At 40.8% G+C, this 22,405-nt stretch overlaps 3 protein-coding genes and 1 long non-coding RNA gene across 5 annotated transcripts in view; all 4 read left to right on the top strand.

Annotated features, from left to right (window-relative positions):
• The window catches only part of LOC134799485 (uncharacterized), a 386,600-nt gene that overhangs the window by 287,883 nt on the left and 76,312 nt on the right, over positions 1 to 22,405 (top strand). The gene's annotated exons all lie outside the window — the stretch shown is intronic.
• LOC134799448 (cyclin-dependent kinase 20-like) lies at positions 4,091 to 15,235 on the top strand. Its single transcript, XM_063771845.1, has 6 exons — positions 4,091 to 4,360; positions 4,941 to 5,129; positions 5,754 to 5,875; positions 13,448 to 13,562; positions 14,116 to 14,343; positions 15,086 to 15,235. The coding sequence occupies exons 1-6, from the start codon at positions 4,163 to 4,165 to the stop codon at positions 15,173 to 15,175; spliced, it is 942 nt and encodes a 313-aa protein (XP_063627915.1). The 5' UTR covers positions 4,091 to 4,162; the 3' UTR covers positions 15,176 to 15,235.
• Positions 15,607 to 17,911, top strand: LOC134799447 (UDP-glucosyltransferase 2-like). The gene is made up of 4 exons (XM_063771844.1): positions 15,607 to 16,479; positions 16,575 to 16,797; positions 17,151 to 17,370; positions 17,585 to 17,911. The coding sequence occupies exons 1-4, from the start codon at positions 15,652 to 15,654 to the stop codon at positions 17,883 to 17,885; spliced, it is 1,572 nt and encodes a 523-aa protein (XP_063627914.1). The 5' UTR covers positions 15,607 to 15,651; the 3' UTR covers positions 17,886 to 17,911.
• On the top strand, positions 18,667 to 22,224 carry LOC134799471 (JNK1/MAPK8-associated membrane protein). Of its 2 annotated transcripts, XR_010145415.1 has the most exons (5): positions 18,667 to 19,076; positions 19,486 to 19,695; positions 20,413 to 20,582; positions 20,903 to 21,315; positions 21,796 to 21,815. XR_010145415.1 is itself a non-coding variant. In XM_063771878.1 (4 exons), exons 1-4 carry the CDS (start codon positions 18,844 to 18,846, stop codon positions 21,181 to 21,183), a joined length of 894 nt encoding a protein of 297 aa, XP_063627948.1. In that variant the 5' UTR covers positions 18,667 to 18,843; the 3' UTR covers positions 21,184 to 22,224. The 2 variants fall into 2 exon arrangements, 1 of the variants encoding a protein (XP_063627948.1); XM_063771878.1 differs by having other exon boundaries at positions 20,903 to 22,224.

Genomic DNA, 22,405 nt, shown 5'->3' on the forward strand with positions numbered 1-22,405 from the left:
ACTACCCATTTTTGTGTAGTCATTATTTATACTATAGAAGCATTGTTTGAGTAGCCAATTATTTAAACAGTATTTTTTTAAAGGGCAACGGTGGCAATATTTTAAGGTCTGGATAATAAGATACAGATATTACAGATCTTAATAAGGATATCAATGTAAGTGAATGTTACCATGACTACCAAACAAACCAATGTGATAGAATTTGCCAGCTGGCATTGTAACATTCAGACAGTTACCTATGTACCTAATCTGAAATATGAATAAATTAGTAATATTTTAAACAGGAAAGTAAACCGAATTTTGGCCTTTTGCTGGACACAATCACAATAGTAATTTGTTTTACAAGAGGGCAAAGTTTATCGCCACCGGTTGATGCATTTGCAGCACCAATGGTAGAAAATGCAAGCTCATCATCAACTGCATAATCGACGTTTGATAAGACTATTGAATCCGAGCTTTTTGATCATGAATCATGATAAAACAAAATTTTAGAAGGTCGCAGAATAGTGGATTTAAAATATTTATTTTCTGTGATCTCAAATATCAGGCACGATCATACAAATTGTACATTTGCTGATCTTGCCTTTGTCATTGAAAGACGTAAGGGTTTACACAGAGAATATATATTTAAGTGTAATATGTGCAAAAAAAAGGAAACGATACACTCTGAAGACCCAAAAAGAAAATGTTAGTAAATACTGCTCCTCCCCATGGTTACTTGGTTCCTTATTCAACCTACCTGAAATTAAACGAGTAGGTTAGTAAATTATATCATTTTACATTATAAAGTTAAATGTTTAGGTATCTCAATCACTTACTCACTGGTGGACATGGACGCAAAATTTTTGCCCATCTACTTATACTATCTTATAAAAAATGAAATTTTGAAAGTTAGCACGCTTAAAGTTCGTTTTTTTTGCATTAAGGTAACAGATTTTGACATGTCTTATTAAAAATTACCATTGAAAAATAAGTCATAGCAAATATGTTAGAATTATAAATCATATTAATCATATTAATGAGCAAGAGCACCCTAAACCGGCGAGCGTGTATGAGGAATGTTATGAATGTGAAGGAAGCGAAAGTGGTATGTCAGGATCGTAGCAAGTGGAAATCCGTGGTCTCTGCCTACCCCTCCGGGAAATAGGCGTGATTGTATGTATGTATGTATTAATCATATACTTTTTTATATTCTTTTGCTTTCATAAGTAATATAAACTAATTTTTGAAAGCGTTTTTCAATAATTATTAATAAAAAGACACGTCATGATTGTTTACCTTCTTTCTAATGCTAAAAAACTATAATAACCGGGCCTTATTTGGTACAGAACCTTGATTTGATAGGTACATCGGATATTCTGGGCCCCTGAGTTTGTTACGTAAAGGACAAAATGGTGACATGTGGTTAGAGCTGATACTGTTAAACTAGTGGTTCTGTGCGCTAAGTATAAAAAATAAGCTTCAGCGAACTCATTAAGCCTAGAAAAAACCCTACACCCTACTGCCACTTAAGTCAGTCTTGAGTCTTTGAATCAATTTCCGTAGTAGTACTACTACTACTAAGGTACTAGGAGGTAATAAGGCCTATAGTAGGTATAATAAGGCCTACCTGAAAAATAATGTTCTTACAACAGTGTAACCGTGTTAGTTATTTGAGTAACATATATGTAAAGTGATACAATTAAAAGCTAACAGCAAACCAGTACATAAATTATATCTTATGTACTTCTTATGAATTACACTCTTATAAAGGTTTCGGCTAATTACGCTTAATTACTTGAATAAAGGTAGATGAATTGCGTGCGGTCCAATAGGTAACCACAACTCACGGAGTCCAAAACAATAAGCTGATCAGCAAAGTCAAGTAAACAAAGCCAAGTCACAGTAGTAGAAAGATTATCGAGTTCCGTAAACGTAAGCCGGGTCAAAAAATTCAATCGCAACACAGTAAGTAATAAGTGAACGCCTCGTGGCAGTAACGCACGAAAAATAACATTGCAAATTGTCGGCAATGAGGCGCGCGCGGGTGCAAGCGTACGCATCTGTGTGCGTGCATTACACACACAAATACAGTCTCTCACGCCCCGTCAGAGCGACGGGTATATTCAGCTTGAAATCTCAAAATTGACTTTTAGCTCAGCTCCCGTTTCGTCTTAATAAATAATTATAAGTCGATTAGTGTTTTAGTAAATTAAAAGTGACCAAAAATATTGAAACAGTTTAACCTGTACTAGTACAAAAACTATGACATATGTACTTAAGGATAAATTTAATAATCCATTTAGATGATTTTTCAAGTGATTTTATTAGGTAATTCAAAATAACTCTATTTATACTATTCATACCTACTGTTTTTATTAGTATTTAACTCTAACAAAGTTTTGGTGGTAACTACTGGGAATAAAAATTCCCAGTAGTTACCACTAAACCGAGTTGGTGGTAACTACTGGGAATTTTTATTCCCAGTAGTTACCAGTGGTAAAAGGTGGGAAAAAAATTCCCAGTAGTTACCACTGGTAAAAGCTTGGTGGTAACTAGTGGGAATAACCCGATTTTTCACCAGCACCACAGAACTGGATGATTAGCGAAATCGTGAGCTCAAATCTCAGTTACAGTATAATAAAGAGTACTAACGTACAGTATGGACACTCCCTGCCTCCCGTTGAAAGTGCCGCCCACCCGCTCTCGGTTACCTCACAGTTACCGGCTGGCAAGGACGCGACGACGCGGTGCGCAGAGCGGAGGTCACGTAAAATATTAAAATATTAAACAAATATTTACAAAACCTATCAGATCACACTGAAAACAACACAATATTTATATGAACAAAAAATCATGTTTTCAACTTACGTAATATTTTGGTGGCCTGAATTTCCTTACAAAAATTTTATTAATTACTTCGTTTATACTGATTCAAAATAGGAAACTATTGTATAAATCGAACTTGGATACCCACCTTACAGCTTAATGGGCGTTTTCAGAAATAAATACCGAAAACCCGATTCTCACAGATCCCGGTGTTTTTGGGTTCTTTCAACTCAGAATCACTAGCATATTCAATTCTGATGATAAAATAAAATGTCCCAAAAATTTGTATGAAAATTGTACATTCCACTACGTCACGCACATACAAGTGAATTTTTTTTTCATACTAAAACGTGACGTAATGGAATGGACATTTTGGGACATCTTTTTTTAATGGTGGCATGGAGAATGCTGTCGATTCTGAGTAGAATGAGCCCAAGAACGTCCAGATGTGAAAGAATCAGGTTTTCAATATTTATTTCTGAAAACGTCCTAATACGATTCTTATTTCTTCCTAATTCGCGCAATGAGTATTGAGTCATTGAGGTCATCGAACTTGACAACAAAATGGCTTGACAACAAGCATGGTACGCGTTCACCTACACGAGCTTAGACTGAGTGCGTAGGAACGCGTTTGTTTCATACATTTGATTGCCAGTGTCCGAGGTGTGGTTGTGCTTCAAAAAAAAAAGGATGAAAAATAAAGCACAAATAATCGTTTTCGAAAAAATAGGATGTCAGGATTCTTATCATACATAGACTTGACAAGGTAAGTCCACGGAAGAAAGAATGTCCATGGTAAGTCCAATATTACTCGGACAGTTTTTTCTATTGTTATTGTATTATTTTCATTCAACATTTTCTTACAAGGCATTAAAGGAATAATGAACGCTTCTTTAATAATGGGTTAATATTGAAATGGACACTTGCGTACATTGCCTGGGCCCATAACCTAATGAATTAATATTTCAAATGATGTATCGATTGTAAAGTATCTTGGTCTAATAGTACCTTCAAAAGTTCAGCGTTTTCGAACTTTCATACAAAGCGCTAGCGCACCTGCGAAAGTTGAATCGAAATTAAAAAGGAGTTAAGCAACTACACAACATCTTATTTTAATATTGGCAAAACCAATATGTTTAATAAAGGCAAACTTGAACTGTAGAGTGGCAGCACTTGCTTTGGCGTGAGTGTCAATGTACAGTTTAGGTTTAGGCCACAAGATGGCAGACCCTCCAACGCTCACGGCCTCAATGTTACCATAGCAACACAAACATCCACACCAAAACACAAATACATCAAACGTCAACTTTCTCGGTTCTAAATTACATTAAACTCATATTAGAATATCGCAAATATGGATAAAGACGTATCAAACTACTCCGTTGTGGGTCGAATAGGCGAAGGCGCCCACGGTCTAGTGTTTAAGGCGAAGCACTTGCCTACGGGGCGGGAGGTGGCGCTGAAGAAGATCCTGATTAAAAACCTAGAGGATGGTATACCTGTTAATGTGATGAGGGAGATCAAGGCGTTGCAGCTGCTTCGCTGTAAATATGTAAATTCAAACATTTACTTCAAGAGCTATGAATTTTTCACCACACCAGCTCGTAAATTCTCTCTCATGATGATGATTCAAACATTTATGAGAAAGTTGTATTTTATTCACGAGAGTGGTAAAGTAAGTTATTAATTTTGGACTGTTTCCTCGTGTTGGCTGGCTGAATTGACTTTAAGGTAATGATTACGAATGCTAGCGTTCATTTTGATTTGATTTTTAATGTTTTACAGATACCTAGTATTTTCCTTGCGTTGGTGTGGTGAAAAAATTTGTATTTTTCTGGTGTATTCCCATTTGTCTCCGCCTCATACGTGGGGCGGCAACAAATGGGATTACCTACTCGGTGGTAAAGTTTGTTTAACCTTCTTGCCTTGAATGAAACAAGCCACTCACTAAGCTCGCGGTTCAATTTAGGAATCTTTCGCTGATCGAGTATGCAATATTAACTGGCACTAGAGGTTAAACAAAAACTTTTCCCCCTTGTAAAACAAATAACTATATATAGGCAACCATAATCGTACCTCGCGAGCCGCTGTTTGCTGACCCCTGGTATTACGTTTAAAACCACTATCCACAGGTAATAAAGCTGTATGAAATGTTCCCGCGAGGCATGAGCCTGGTATTAGTGCTGGAATACATGCGCTCCGGGCTGTGGGACATGCTGCATCACAACCAGGCCGCGCTGACGACGCCGGTCGTCAAGAGTTACGCGCAGATGCTGCTCAAGGGCACGCGGTACATGCACGCTCACTACGTTATGCACAGGGTCAGTCACAGTTGGATTGGAATACATGCGCTCAGGGCTGTGGGACATGCTGCATCACAACCAGGCCGCGCTGACGACGCCGGTCGTCAAGAGTTACGCGCAGATGCTGCTCAAGGGCACGCGGTACATGCAGGCTCACTACGTCATGCACAGGGTCATTCACAGTTAAAATACCTGCGCTCCGTGCTGTGGGATATGCTGCACTACAACCAGGCCGCGCTGACGACGCCGGTCGTCAAGAGTTACGCACAAATTGTCAAGGTATGGGGAAAGAGGCATAAACTCCGAGCTAGTTTTTGAAAGAGCCACACTTGCATTATTTTGGTTGTTTCCTAGCGAATTTTGTAATAGCCAAATATATGTGCATAAAATATGTATACGGATGATAATGCAATATTATGATGACTTGGAGCTGATCTGATGATGGACACAGGAGTTGGCCATGGGAACTGAACTCTATGATAAAACAACGCAAACGAATCGTGTTTAGGGTTGTTAGAATTGTCTCAATGAGTATTAGTTGCCTGTGCAAAAAAAAGTACAGTCAGCGATAAAAGCTTGTATGTAACAAAAATTTTTTTTGACAAATACATATTTTTTTATGTTTAATATATTTCTTTCCAGGATCTTAAACCAGCGAATTTACTAATAAACCACGAGGGTATACTGAAGATCGCAGACCTCGGCCTAGCGCGCCTTTATTGGCCTGACGGAGGCCGGCCCTACTCGCACCAAGTGGCCACGAGGTACCTACGAATATAAGGTTTACAAAATAATTAAATGGTTAAGTATCAAATAGATAGTGACGGCCAAATATATCGCAACACATCTTTGTTGCTATGGTAATTAAGACGTGTAGGTACCGATATGTTTGGCCACTGTAATAGGAAGATGTAAAAGGCAATTACCCCTAAAATTATTCTAATAAGTATTAATATTTTGTTAAGTATTTACAGCCTTCGAAACAATCAGGGGTGGAAATAAATAAACGATATCTTATTAAATATATTAAGAACGGGTCACTCACGTATTTTAAGTCGAAAAACGCTCGAATCCGTGAGTCGAATACGTGAGTGACCCGTTCTTAATATATTTAATATGTCTGTGTCTCACGGAAGTTTTGTTATTAAAACGATATCTTAGTCTGATAATCATTGTCCTTTAGGTGTCCATATCCGATTCCCGATCGAGTCAACGTCGGTAAAAATAAACGATTTCAACCTTTCAGCCTTTTAGGCCTATTAGTAGGGCTTTTTTAGAAGCGGTGGTGGCCGATTGGATCTGATGTCTGACTTTCAATCCGGAGGTCGCGGGTTCAAAACCTGGCTCGTACCAATAAGTTTTTCGGTTGGACTTCAGCAGTGCATTCAACTCCGTAGACTTTGATGTACTCCTCGCTATTCTACGGAATTACAATCTATCCGCTCTAACTCTTTCTTGGTTTCGTGGTTACCTATTTGGAAGGCGCCAGCGGGTTATGGTCGAGGATTCTGTTTCCTCATGGTGTGAACTGACCGCGGGGGTTCCACAAGGCGGAGTGCTGTCCCCTTTACTTTTCTCCTTATTTATAGATGGAATCACGAAATCACTTGTCTCCTCGTATCACCTATATGCAGATGACTTGCAAATCTACTCAGCGGCAAGCATAGATAATTTGGGACCCTTAATATGCCAACTTAACCGGGATCTAGACTCTATCCGCGACTGGGCATCATCATTTGGCCTCATGGTTAACGCGAAGAAATCTCAGGCAATTCTGATTGGGAGTCCTCACTTCATCTCAAAGCTGTCTGAAGTGACAGTGCCAGAAGTTATCTTCGATGGAACACACATTTCTTTCTCTGCTACCGTCAGGAACTTAGGCATTGTCATTGATCAGACCCTTTCTTGGGGTCCCCATGTGACTGAAACCAGTAGGAGACTCTTTGCTTCACTGCACTCACTTCGCCGTCTCCAAAGTTTCCTCCCTATTCACACAAAAATAATGCTTGCACGCTCTCTTTTGATCCCACTTCTAGATTATGCGGATATCGCCATTCTAGATATCAATGAGGAACTGCTTGACAAGCTTGAACGTTTGCAGAATGTGTGTATTAGATATATCTTTGGGCTACGCAAATTTGACCACATCTCAGCTTTCCGCTCCCAGCTCAAGTGGCTGCCCATCCGTCGCCGTAGAGACATCCATATCCTCTCCCTTCTCTTCAATGTCCTGTTTTCTCCCTCTTGCCCTCCTTATCTCTCGGAGAGATTTAAATTTTTAGCAGACGGCAGCGGGCACCGACTCCGTTCCAGTGCGAATCTCTCTCCGTGTATTCCACCTCACAAACACCGTTCCTATCACAAGTCCTTCACCGTTTACTCGGTAACATTATGGAATTCTATACCACCTGCTCTTCGACAGTGTCAATCGGTCGCATCGCTAAAGGCGAATTTAAAAAGGTTATGGCTAGCAGACAAAACTTAATTTAAAGGATGTGTGCGGTATTGTAGTTTTTGTATATATGTAGGTAATATGTATTATAGAATATATATGTATTTAGTTGTGTATATATGTATATATTTGTTGTAGGTAAGCTGCTAACATTATAAGTAACTAAGAAATTTTCGTTTTTATTATTATTATTCTTTTCTTTTTCTTTTATTTACGCTGTTGGTACAGTACGGATGTCTACCGTCTCCAATTCTCCCTCAATTGCTCAAAGGTTAACTGGAAGAGATCCCTTGAAGGGATAAGTTCGCCTTTGTACTAATGACGAATGTTATTTTTCATCACACTTGCTCGGAAAAGATGTATTTACACGTAGGGCTTGCGGGCGGGAAATTGAATTTTTCGCCCTAGGGCGGAAAAAATCTTTTCCGAGCAAGTGTGATGAAAAACACTTATTTACACGTAGGGCTTGCGGGCGGGAAATTGAAATTTTCGCCCTAGGGCGGAAAAGTGTTTTATACAGAAGTTTGTTTTTATTAATTCTCCTTTTTTTCCTTACAAGTGTGATGAAAAACATTGTGTGTGCCACGGGCGGTAAAGAAATTCCGAACTCGTGAACATTTTAAGCCCTCGCTTCGCGTCGGGCTTAAAATTGACACTCGTTCGTAATTTCTTATTTCCCGCCCTTAATACACAATGTACTATTTCCTGTTTTGTTTTGATTTTTGTACAATAAAGTGTTTTACTACTACTACTTTTTCGGAACTTATGTACGGAATATTTATAGGGCTTTTACAGTAATATATGCCTATGGGGGTCCAGGCAGGAGGAGCAATAATAGCAGCGGTATGGTCAGTTAAATAATGAACATTTATTGAAATGTATCGTCGTCTTATATACTATTCCTAAACCTACGAAAATCAGAAAGATAGGTATCTTAAAACCGCAGAATCTATTCTACCCTTTGACGTAAATCGCGCCTCTCTAGAGTGCGATGGCATATCTTCTATCCCGCTCACAATCGCCGGTTGCATGAAGTGGGTAGTAGAAAATACAGCAATTCAGGACTACCGCGGACAATGTCGCTTTCGAGAGTAGCACGCCCTGTCTTCCATCTCGCTCCAACCATTGCGTAAATACGTGCGCGCCGCCTGCGCGCGCCTCAGTTGCGTCCGGCCGTCGATGCGAGCGCATGTCCCATAGCACTCCCTCTCAAGCGAAGCGAATACGTTTCGTGACTCTGCCCGATCTCGTCACATATGTCTGAGTGTCTGGGCTAGAAGGCTGGTTGTCGCTTGTGACGTCTTCATTGTAGATGTAGGCTGGCTTCAGACGCTCAATAGTGATGACAGTAGTTCGTTGTGGCATTTGTATCTTGAAATACTTGTCGTAGCGTTTGAGAACGTCGAACGGACCGTCATATGGTGGTGTGAGCGGGGGTCGCACGGTGTCATTACGCACGAATACGTGAGTGCACGAGGCAAGGTCCTTATGCACGAAAGGTCTCCATTGCGTGGCGTGCGTCCGGGTTACAGGAACAAGTGATGACATTATCTCTGACAAACGTCGTACAAACTCTGCATCTTCAATCGTCGACTTTGTAGGTACGAAGAAATCAGCTGGCATGCGTAGTGGAGATCCATACGTCATCAATGCAGGGCTTAGGTTGTTATCGCTGCGTAATGCGGCTCGTAATCCAAATAAAACTGTAGGCAGCTCTTCGGACCATCTTGAACTTTCGCCCCTTGCCATAAGAGCGGCTTTCAAGGTGCGGTGTAGCCTCTCCACTTGAGAATTCGCCTGAGGGTGGTAGGCAGTGGTACGTATTCTCGTAGTCCCAAGCTTCTTCAGGAGAGCGTTGAAAAGGTTTGACTCAAAGGTACGACCTTGATCTGACGTGATGCGCAGCGGACATCCAAATCTCGTAATCCAGTGCTCGTACAAGACTTTAGCGACAACTTCAGCTGTTATGTCACGTACTGGTATTGCCTCGGGCCACTTCGTGCAGCGGTCGATCATTGTGACGCAATATCGATAATCATTTGATATTCTTAGAGGTCCCACGATATCGATATGCAGATGCTCGAAACGTTGAGATGGCGGGAACTCGCCGATAGGTGGAATCACGTGACGATGTATTTTAGCTCGTTGACATCCAATGCATGCTTGAGTCCAAAGTGCGACGTCTCTGTTCATTGCTGGCCAAAAGAACTTAGATGCCATAAGTCTCCTCGTTGCGCGTACACCTGAGTGGCTTATACCGTGTTGCGCTTTGTAGGCCGCATAACGATAAGCGATAGGTAAGTACGGTCGCGGTGTGCCAGTTGAGAGCTCACACGTGATTGGTCGATTGATGGCTGGTAACGTGACTTCAGTGAACTTCAGATTTTCTTGAGTTTTCAATTTTGTTAGTTCTTCATCGGTGCGCTGGTCGGTGGCTAACTTGTCAAAATCTATTGCGGAAGGACATTGTATTTCTTCGATTCGTGATAAGGCGTCAGCGATGTTGTTTTTGTCGCCTGGGATATACTGGATGCTCGAACAAAATTGGCTAATGAAGTGCAGTTGGCGCTCGCGTCTCGGAGTGTCGCTGCTGCTCGGTGCTCGCGTAAGTGCGTGCGTAAGTGGTCTGTGATCCGTGTAGACGATGACGTCATTGCCTTCTATAAGTCGTCTGAAGTGCTTTACAGCCATGTAAATCGCTAGGAGTTCGCGATCATACACACTGTAGCGGCGTTGCGTCGGACTCAGTGCCTTCGAGAAAAATGCCAGAGGTTTCCAAACATCATCAACTTTCTGTTGGACTACTCCTCCTACGCTGTGGTCTGATGCATCACTCATGATACATAGAGGAGCGCCGTGAACTGGATATGATAGCGTAGTTGCTTCCAATATGCTTTGGCGGCATTTCTTGAAAGCTTCATCTGACTCGGTGTTCCATTCGATAGGAGTCTTGTCATTTTTCTTGGAGTTGTGCAGATACTTGTTGAGTTGAGACTGAAGTTCCGCTTGATGTGGTAGGCAGTCACGGTAAAAATTTAACATGCCTAGAAATCTTCTCAGCTCACAGACTGTCTTCGGCTTTGGGTAATTCGATATTGCTTCGATCCGTTCTTGAGTGGGACTGATGCCGTCGGGTGATACTTCATAGCCAAGGAAGTTGATTTTTCTTCGTCCGAACTCGCATTTATCGACATTGAGAGTTACGCCGTATTTATCTAGGCGTTCCAGGACTTGTCGAAGCAGTGTTTTGTGTTCTTCTTCATTTTCAGAGGACAGGAGAAGATCATCGACGTAGCAGAAACAGCCATCTATGCCTCGTAGAACGTCGTGCATGAATCGTTGGAATGTTTGGCTTGAGTTACGGAGCCCGAACGTCATTGAGTTAAACTGGAACAACCCGAACGGTGTGATTATTGAAGTTTTCTGCGCGTCTTCTTTGTTCATGGGTATCCAAAAATACGCCATCTTCAGGTCTAATTTAGAAAAAATCTTCTTATTGTGCAACTGGTATGTAAAATCTTGAATTCGAGGTAACGGATAGCGATCGGGTTGCGTTACGGCGTTCAGACGTCTATAGTCGCCGCATACACGTAGAGAACCATCTTTCTTCTTGACAACGTGCAGTGGACTTGCCCAGGGGCTGTTTGAGGGTTGACAGATGCCCATTTCCATCAAGCGTTCGAATTCGGCCTTCGCCGCTGCATATTTGTCGGGCGGCAGTGGGCGTGCCCTGGCGAAGAGTGGGGGGCCCGTAGTCTCGATGAAATGTTGCAAGTTGTGCTTGGCCGGCGTTTTCAAAGACATTGGTCGTAGTACATTAGGATACTGCTTGAGAATGTCGTAGTAGGCTTGATTGCTGCTGATCAAATAGACGGTTTCTTGAGTACTTCGAACTGTTAACGCGTTGACTTGGAGTTTAGTGGTTTTATCGATGAGCTTCTTTTGATCCAGGTCAGGTAACAGCTTGTAGTGCCGAAGGAAATCAGCTCCGAGGATTGAGGTCTTGATGGCAGCCACGATAAACGTCCAACGGTAGTCGCGCCGTAGCCCCAAGTTGAGAGTGATCGTTTTCTCTCCATAGGTCTTTATCGGCGTGTCGTTTGCGGCGTAAAGCTTGTAGGTGCTTGATAACTGTTTTTTCTTGTGATGCGACGATAGTACAGATATTTCGGCGCCAGTGTCGACGAGGTAACGTTCTCGAGAGTTGCGATCGATGACACATAGGCGGTTGCTGACTGAAGGTACACCGAGGCCCGCCAGAGTCGGTGTAGGCATTAGTTTTCCGATGAGCTAGTTTTCTTGCTACACGGCGATTCACATCTTCGTGCTTTGTCTCCGAATCTGAAGTGATATCTGCAGAGCCATCCAGGATCACCTGGATTGCGTGAAGTTCCATGCGCCGACATAGATCTCGTACGGGAACGGCTGCGAGAGCGAAAGGGACGGCGATAGCGTTACCGGCCGCCGGACCGAAGGGCTGCAATTTCGAGTGTTAAACTGTCGAGCTTCTGGGATAACTTCTCAAAAAATGTGTTTTGGCTGCTTAGCGGGGCTTGAAAGTCTGTGGCTTGTGTGACTGCAGCAACGGTGACTGGCTCGGCGTGCTCTAACATCTTGTCGGCCATGGCGGCGAGAATATCACGTCGGGGTCACCAGATATGGGGGTCCAGGCAGGAGGAGCAATAATAGCAGCGGTATGGTCAGTTAAATAATGAACATTTATTGAAATGTATCGTCGTCTTATATACTATTCCTAAACCTACGAAAATCAGAAAGATAGGTATCTTAAAACCGCAGAATCTATTCTACCCTTTGACGTAAATCGCGCCTCTCTAGAGTGCGATGGCATATCTTCTATCCCGCTCACAATCGCCGGTTGCATGAAGTGGGTAGTAGAAAATACAGCAATTCAGGACTACCGCGGACAATGTCGCTTTCGAGAGTAGCACGCCCTGTCTTCCATCTCGCTCCAACCATTGCGTAAATACGTGCGCGCCGCCTGCGCGCGCCTCAGTTGCGTCCGGCCGTCGATGCGAGCGCATGTCCCATAGTATGTAGATACTGAGGGCCTACCGCGAACCACGTTCGACGTGTTGCCTCCATGTCACACTTACGTATGAATTTACAACTACAATAGGGAGGCAACACATCGAACGTGGTTTGCGGTAGGCCATCCGATGTCTATCTATAGCTGGTCAAGCAAATCTTGTCAGTAAAAAAAGGCGCGAAATTCAAATTTTCTATGGGACGATATCCCTTCGCGCCTACATTTTTCAAATTTTTCTACCGCCTTTTTCTACTGACAAGATCTGCTTGACCAAGTATATTAATGATTGTCATGAACGGTTGCAGAATGTAGGTGGCATCGTGTCCCGGAACTTTTTTACGTGGCACGATACGAAGTAGTAGGGCTTTTACAGTAACATGTCTATGGTATGTAGATCAGATACCTACTGATGTCTAATGTCTATCTCTTCTTCTTCCTCGCGTTGACCCGGCATTTTTGCCACGGCTCATGGGACCCTGGGGTCCGCTTGGCAATAACTAATCCCAGGATTATTTTTAGTTTTTACGAAAGCGACTGCCATCTGTGGCCTATTTTATAAAGCTACAAGTTACAATTTACAAGCGGAAGTCTCTTTCTAACCCTATGTGTTAGAACGAGACTTCCGCTTGTAAATTGTAACTTGTAGCTTTATAAAATAGGCCACTGACCTTCCAACCCAGAGGGTAAACTAGGCCATATTGGGCTTATTCTGATGTCTATCTCTTCTTCTTCCTCGCGTTATCCCGGCATTTTTGCCACGGCTCATGGGAGAGCCTGGGGTCCGCTTCTTATTCTGATGTCTATCTATTAATGATAAATTTTCATGAACGGTTGCAGGTGGTATCGTGCCCCGGAACTCCTCTACGGGGCAAGATTTTACAACGAGAAGGTGGACATGTGGGCCGTGGGCTGCATTATCGCAGAGATGATACTTAAGAAACCGCTATTTGCTGTAAGTTGATAGATATATGTACCGTAAAACCACCCAACTATAGTCCGAAATCACACAACTAATATTCCAAAATTAAATATGTTAGGTGTGACTATTATTTGAATGACGCTGTTCTGAGGCAAGATATAATTATTCGAAATAAAAAAACAATTTTCGTTTTTTGCGGTATACTACTCTCTCTCGCTCTCTCTCTCTCTCTCTCTCTCTCTCTCTCTCTCTCTCTCTCTCTATGTTATATTCTCGTCGACCTACTCTACTTCTTTAAGCGAAACTTTGGTTGTGGAATAATTCTTCTTGAGTAGCTGTTTGTGACGCATGAAACATATCTTCCCATGTAAATATATTTTTTTTCCTTTTTTATTGTGGGACGTACCACATTATTACAATCTATAAATTGTAAATACAAATTCCGGAATTGGTAACGCATTGGACCGGCAATCCAAGAATGTGGGTTCGAGTCCCACGTTGGCCAGAGTTGATCATCGTTGGTTTTTTTTTTCATTGTGATTGACATCTGTATTTACAATTTATAGATATCTTCCCATTCATGCAGGGCGAATCCGACATCGAACAGCTGGCCATAGTACTCCAGCACCTCGGTACACCGACAGAGGAAACGTGGCCAGGTCACGCCCAGCTGCCAGACTTCCATAAGATCACGTTCCCAGAGTCCTCGCCCACACCTTGGTCCGATTTGCTCCCAGCGGTGGAAGCGGATGCGGTTCACCTGATCAAGTGCTGTTTGTACTATGATGCTCATAAGAGGATATCCGCGAAGGAGGTTGGTAGACCGTTATGGTGTTAACAAATACCTACAGATTTTTATGCCACGCGCAAATTCCAGTGGTGTAAACTAGAGATGCACCGGATATTCGGTTACTATCCGGTATCCGGCCCATCCGGCCCTCTTTTTAATATCCAGCCGGATACCGGACAGTAATTTTACTTCATTTCGGAGTCAACAAATTGGATTTAAGAAACCGTCACGGTCATAATCGTACTTGCTTAAACATTCCACTAGCCTTTTCGAACCTAGAAATAAGTCCGCGCGAACATTCACTACGAAACAGGTCAAAGCCCGCACAATGCGCTCCTGAAAAACCGAAATGTAGGTATAGTTCCGCCGGTACCGAAATTTCGGCCGATGGTCAGGCCGAACATCCGGTATCCGGTATCCGGCCAAACAACTATCCATTGCATCTCTAGTGTAAACATACCACTGGAATTTGAAACGTCCATAAGCTAATAAGCTACGGTAGCCGCTTAGTAGAAATGTCCGAAAACCGAATGTTTCCCTTAAATCTCATCCGAAGCGCCGAATTTCGAATTACTATAGTTCCTGAATGTGATATACTGCTGAATTTAGAGATGTAAGTAGTAATATAAAAATGGCTCACATTAGGTACATGGTTTACAGTAATATATAATCATATTTTGCTGCGGCCTATCTCCGGTCCTTTTACATGTTGTAGTACTAATTTACATTTTAACTTGCTTGCAAATAAATAAAATTTTCTTTGTAGGCTCTACGGCATCAATGGTTCCAGACACGGCCCCTGCCAGCATCTCTAGCAGATATGCCAAAACCAATAAGTTCTGCTACGCTAAAATAACCCCTAAAAGTATATAAAAATAAAACACCTCAATCAATTTATCTGGTTATTTCATTAAATGATTTGGTCAATCCTTCTGATATTTTTAAGCCGATGTTGTCATTCCTTTAGTATAGGAAACGGGAGACCGCTGTGCCGTCGACCGAGGTGGTGATTCCTCAAAAATTTCTTTAAGGTCATGCGCAATCCTAGTAGTCTTACGAATAAAAATAAAACATTTTAAAGGTTTTGTTGAATTATATAGAAGTAGATCGATATCTATCTGTAACATGTAATAAATTAACCACATGTTCAAATACAATCAACAACGTATTCTACGTTGGTTAGTCAGAAAAGTATTATTTACGCCCATTGTCATGTTTACACAGGTGACATATTCTATTGTTGTTACCAAGATAATATACAGGAGTCTTTCTTTTCGGTCTCAGCGTCTGGCCAGTGTGGTCACGTAAAAGGTGTGCGTTCCCGAAACTACCATGGCTTTAAAAAGCCTAAGTGCGGTGTTGCTGCTCCTATGCATGGGCCATGCAGTGCAAAGTGCAAATATCCTCGCGTTGTTTTCTTCCTTATCGTTTTCTGATCATTTAGTCTTCCGCGGATATGTTTCTTTACTCGCTCAGAAAGGACACTCGATCGTATTGATGACGCCATATCCAGGACAGTTCACGTATCCAGACTCTGAGAGGATTATTGAATTAAACGTTGGAGGGGAGTCCGCGGATCACTGGCAGGAGTTCACACACCTCATCACTAGCACTGATGACTATTTTTCCAAGTTGAGACAATTCAATGAGCTCTCTCTCAAATTGGCCATCGCTCAAATCAAATCTAAGCAAATGCAAGCGCTTCTAATTAACCCGAACATCAAATTCGATTTGGTTATTACTGAAGCAGATGTTCCGTTCTTGTATGCAGTAGCTGAGAAGTACAAAGCTCCTCATGTCTCCATTACGACATCGAGCGGAAAATTACATCAGCATGAAGCTAAAGGAAATCCTATCCACCCCATGCTTTACCTCGATGTCAATACTCTTAACAATGGGAACCTGAGCATTTGGCAGAAATTCTCCGAACTCTACAGACACGTTAAGACAAAGCACGAATTTTACAACCATTACCTTCCGTTGTCTCATGTCGCCGCTGAGAAGCTTCTTGATCTCAAGCGTGATCTTCAAGAAGTGGAGTATGATATAGATCTGTTGCTGGTTGCAGCTAATCCGATAGTTGCTGGAAACAGACCAACCGTCCCAGCTGTTATCTATGGTGATCGAATGCACATTAAACCAGGGCTTGTGTTGCCTCAGGTATGTACCTGAATCGAATAAAATATGTTTACGATGATTATGTTCATCATTTAGTGACTTGCGTATTAACCTAACATGTGGAATGTCTGTTTCAGAATCTACAATCCCTCCTAGACGCAGCTACAAAAGGAGTGATTTACTTCAGCTTGGGTGCGATTGAAGAATCAGAAAATCTCCCAAAAGCTACGCTGCAGACATTAGCTGATGCCTTCCGCGAGCTTCCATTCACTGTCCTTTGGAAAATCGGCAATACCACCTCTTTTAATAAACCTAACAATGTAATTGCTGAATCCTGGTTCCCTCAGCAGGAAATCTTGGGTAAGAAATTTAAAAGTCAGTTAAAACTCACTTATATAAAAAACCTACATTCGCCATCATATAATCAGAGCGGCCGGGGTGCCCGAGGTGCTTACAAATATCTGAAGCTGAACACGTACTCTAAAGCCGGGCCGTGACAATGGGGGCGTGTTCAGATATTTACAAGCGCCCGGCCGCTCCGATATATCTGATGGCGGCTGATGTACCTATATACAGTGGATTCAAAAAGATATTCAAGTGCGCCGGACGTAATGGTATTGCTCCGAATTGGCAAATATCGGCTAAATTCCTGCATTGGAATAGGTAGGTACTTTGTTTTTACGTTTTTTTGTTATGTGGAGATTTTTTTTCAGCTCATCCAAACGTGAAAGCGTTTATCACTCATGGAGGTCCACGCTCATTAGAAGAAGCCGTCTACTACAAAGTGCCGGTTGTCGGATTCCCAACCATCAGGGGCAGAAATGTTTTCATCAGACAACTCACTAAATTTGGTGCTGGTGAAATCCTTGACCCTGACTACTTGGACAAAGAAACTGTTAAAGCTACTGTATCTGTTGTAGCGACCGATCAAAAGTAAGTACCTACCTATGAGTTTTGATAAATTACGTCACTCTCTCACCCTTTATTCAAAGAAGGAAGAGAAACTACAACTTACTACATAACTGGTAGATTTTGCGAACGATGCTACATATATATGCTACCTATGTGAAAAATACTCTAGGTACCCAATCTGTCTGCTACTTATTTCTTCTTTATTCCCCATTGTAATGTGATCTTATTTTATTAGGTACAAAAAGGCTATCACTGACATAAAGGAGGTAACTGAAGATCCTGTGATCTCTGGGCCCGAAAACGCTGTATGGTGGACGGAGTACGTCTTGCGTCACAATGGAGCCAAACATCTTCGCTCTCCGGCTGTAGGCGTCTCGTTCATCCGATATTACATGTTGGATGTCATAGCTTTCCTTCTCGCTCTGGCTGCGCTCTTCCTCTACCTTTCCTTCGTGATGCTGAAATTCACTGTGAGACGTCTGCGCTTGCGATTCTCGGCAAGGCGTGAACTTGGCGGGAAATTCAAGGCCTTGTAATTCGAAATTCTAATTTGTTGAAACCGTTAGCTAAAGTATACCTAGGACCGTAAAGTACTTAGAAATGAAAATGTTAATTTAGGATTTAAATTAAGTGTGGTTTGTAAAATTTATGTAGGTACAATGTGTTTTTAAATTATTTAGTTCTAATATTAAATATGTTATTACTGTCCTTCTCTTTAAAAATAAATATCTGGGAGACGGAGCTTAGCTCGGAAAACATATAAAAACTCAAAAATGCGCTTTTTCCCAGAGATAAGACCTAGCTAGATCGATTTTTTGCCCCCGAAAACCCGCATAGAGCAAATTTCATCCAAAACGTTAGAGCCGTTTCCGAGATCCCCGAAATATATATAAATAAATAAATTTACAAGAATTGCTCGTTTAAAGGTGTTAGATTAGATTAGATTGTATTTACTTATCAAATAATAATTCCTAAAAAAAATGTTTGTTTCATTCACTATGGAGGTTACATAATTAATAGGTACTTAATATAACTCAAGCAACTGGTACAAAAAATGACATTAATTGTTTTCAAAGAAAATTAATAACATATTTTAAAAATATCTTTAATGGCTGTTATCATTTTTTTTACCCACTTCAGACAGTGATTTTCTGTATTAATGTGAGAACTATTCAAGGTATTCTTTAAAACGATTAGATACAACGTTCATATTCGATCGGAATGACATTTGAATGATGACAGTGACAGATACAGTAAATATTTTACGTTTATACAGGTCTATGCGTTTTCATCATAGATAGTTTTCATGGAAGATTGTTTTTATTGTCTCTGAAAATGCAATTATTACTGGTGTTTATTAAGTAAGAACGGCGATATCAGAGATAGGAATTATAAACCCACGTATAAATCTATTCCTTTAAGTCGCCAGTAGTTGCAAATGTGAATAAAATCGTTTTACAAAATAGCTGTTCCGATTCTGAATTTCAAACCAAGATGTCTGTAGTGAGATCGTGCCCAGGGCTGTACTGTGGCCGTACACCGTTGGACAATGGGTCCTGGAGCGACTGCGGGGCATGTCCGCGAGGTTTCCGCACGAACGCGTCTAGTTACTGCGAGCCGTGTACAGATGTACCGACGCTGTATGATTGGCAGTATTTGGGGTTTATGGTGCTGTTGCCGCTGGTGTTGCACTGGTTCTTTATTGATATGGTGTCTATAGGCAAAGGGTGAGTAATATAAATGTTTAAAAGGTGCTTTCGTCATCTGTAGATGTCTCAATAAGAATTTGATCAATATAATTTAAACAAGGGTTTTTAGATGATCAATCTATCACCTAATGAACATACTGTAACACTAAAGCGATACCTAAATTTAAATTAAGATACTTACATCAAATCGAAATATTGAATAAGGTCTAATCATATTGCATTTCATACTAATGCTATTAAACACAAATCACAATCCACTATGATTTCACTTTTAACTGAGAGGAAAACTGGCAGCCTCTACTTCTCAAAAAAGCCAACTGACATTAATAAAATGCACTAAAATCAAACCCTGAATAGACACATTTGTTCAATAAATTTTTATGATTTTCAAATTAATCACAATTCCAAAATTTTTAATTCTTTTCAGGAAGCAAGGTATACTGGCTCAACATTTTTCAGCATTCTTTGAAGTAGTCTCTGGCACACTAGCGGCCTTGCTCGTCCTGCCGCCAACCGGCAGCTTGGCATTACATGTGTGCTCTCCAACGGCACTGTCGGACTGGTACACATTGCTGCATAACCCGCAGCCAGACTATAAGGAGACATTGCATTGTACACAGGAAGCGGTTTATCCTTTGTAAGGAATATTTTTTACATAATTGCCATAATGATTCTTTTCAGCTATTCAAAGAAAATAATAACTGGTCCATGCCATGACTGATATGACTAAATTACGATTTTTTTTTAAATTCAATATATGTATGCAGTCCTGTCAGTCAAAATGGCAATGTGATTGTGATTGCAGACATAATAATATTGTTTGACTATAATCCTTATCAGCTTATCATTCCATTGAGAGTGTTCTAAGTTGAAACTTACCAACTTAACCAATAAATGCAAATAATGCAATCAATATTTATTGATTGAATTATTAATTGAATCAGTTTTTACAGACTGAAAATTGCCAAATAAAGTATAAAATAATCATAAATATTTTTTCCTATTCCTCATGTCATGCCTTAAAAAAAGCTTGCAAAAATTTGTATAAATATATGTGAGCGTCATTCTAATAAAAAAATATTGCCACTACATCTTATAAAAAAAAGTCCCCCGTGTCTGTCTGTTTGTGTGTATGTATGTTAGCGATAAACTCAAAAACTATTGGACAGATTTTCATGCGGTTTTCACCGTTACCCTTGCGAAGCCAGAGCGGGTCGCTAGTTTCTAATAAACTGGTAAACTGTTACCACGAATTTTGGCGTTTACCTTGAGCTTCGTGTTATCGAGGTTCTGCTGTGCATGTTTTTATAGAAAGAGCCTTGATGTAATGATACCTACACATGTATACTTTCAGGTACACAATAATACTGCTGATCTACGCCTTCAGCTTACTAATGACGATCACCATAAGACCATGGTTGATGACATACCATCCCCCAAACCCCGGAAAGAAGGCCATATACTGTGCTCTGTACTTCTATCCTATATTGGTTCTTATTCATACTGTTGCTGCTGGACTTATTTGTAAGTAATATACATATTATGTGTATCAATTAATCAGTGTTTTCAAATATGTAAGATTACTCAACCAAGTGCTGTCCTTATACACTTTCTCATACTCATATGATTCATATTGTTGCATATGAGAATATAATTTCAAATTATTAGATATTCATACCAATTCGAACTACTGTTAGACATTTCAGTATTTTAGAGGTTTAGAGCATGTTGATTTTCGGATGTTAGGGCTATTACACCCCAATTAAATATACATAAACAAGAGAGCTATAGAGACAAAAAAGTTGTCAAAATTATAATTTTATTATGAATTTAAATTGTTACAGACTGTTCATTCCCCTACATAATCATAATAATATCAATGATGACCTCAGCATCCCACTTCTCCATCAAGCTCGACCAATCAGCATCAGCCTTACTCCTATCTTCAATAGCCAATCCCAGGAACTTAGTAATCCTGATCGGCCATTGGCTGGTCCATGCGTACGGCATCATATCTCTCACTGGGTTGAAGGATCTGTGGTATCTGAACCTAGTGCCTGCCCCGGCGTTGTTTTATATACTTACGGCGCAGTTCACTGACCCGATGAAGATACATAATGATTGACGGTATTGGAAAACTGTATGGAAATAATATGGGTTAGTTGAGAATGGACTTCAGTTTCATTTGACAATCGAAACTAGTCAAGTTACAAATGCGAAATGGCGACTTAACCTTTTGAACGGGGTCCGGCCGAGCGTAAATCGCGGTCTGACGTGTTGAAAGTAGTAAAGTTATTTTTGGGCTCAGATCAGGGTTTGTGAGTGTGTGTGGTGTTGGGTGAAGGTGCCCAGATCTGAGTTCGCCTATGGTCATTAACCTTTTGAACGCCAAACGGCGCATCCATTTGCCGTGCCACTGATGCCACGGGAGTAAAATTTAGTTTTGTGAATAAATAATGCCAACCTAAAAGTGGGGTGTTTTTCAGTAGATTTTCATCAAAAAATGATCGACGTCAAATGCCGTCTTTGGCGTCGTTGCCACGATGTTGCGTTGACGTCAATTGCCGTCTGTGGCGTTCAAAAGGTTAAATCGTTACTTTTTACATATTTTTTCCCGTTGATATTGACGTGAAGCTGGCAGAAATGTCTAATAACGAGTGCGATAATTAAAAAAAAACTTTATGAATGCCACGCATATATGTAGTGTGCGGCGTGCCATCGTGAACCTTGTCGGAAGGCAAAAAGGTTGATATTGGGCTGAAGCCGCGCGCCACAGGTGACGTCTTTAGTGGTCAAAGGGAAAGTAAACTATGTATCGTATCAGTACCTATACTACTCCAGTACTATTATTTTTGTCCTTGGATATATTATTTCTAAGAGTAGAAGATATGTTACAACAATTAAATTGGCTAATGGTTTGCAGGCACGTAGGTATTTAATTAAATTGTGGCGTATTGGTTTAAATCGACATTTTTAATTTTAACGTTCTTCACCTGCTCTTTTTTTCAATAATACCTACTTTAAGTATTTTTTAATTTTCACACTGCTTTTGCTGATAATTCTGGAAAAGAGTGAAGTTAGTATCGATTGTCAACTGACGATTTAAAGGAATAAGTGCAACTGAGTTTGGCTAGATGGTGTTATAACCAGGCATCGGAGTTTTTATCGCATGGTAAGACTAATAGCAAGCTATGGAGTTAGGGTTGCCATCTCTAAAATTTAGCAACCAGGACAAGACGTGTAAAAACCCCGGATTTTGGAGCCCAGAACCCGGACATTTCAACAGTTTTTTTTAAAACTTAATCAATATAATAAAAAATGGTTTAAAATGTCATAAATCAACTTTT

Source organism: Cydia splendana, chromosome 18 (assembly GCF_910591565.1).
Source record: "Cydia splendana chromosome 18, ilCydSple1.2, whole genome shotgun sequence".
Lineage (NCBI taxonomy): Eukaryota > Metazoa > Arthropoda > Insecta > Lepidoptera > Tortricidae > Cydia > Cydia splendana.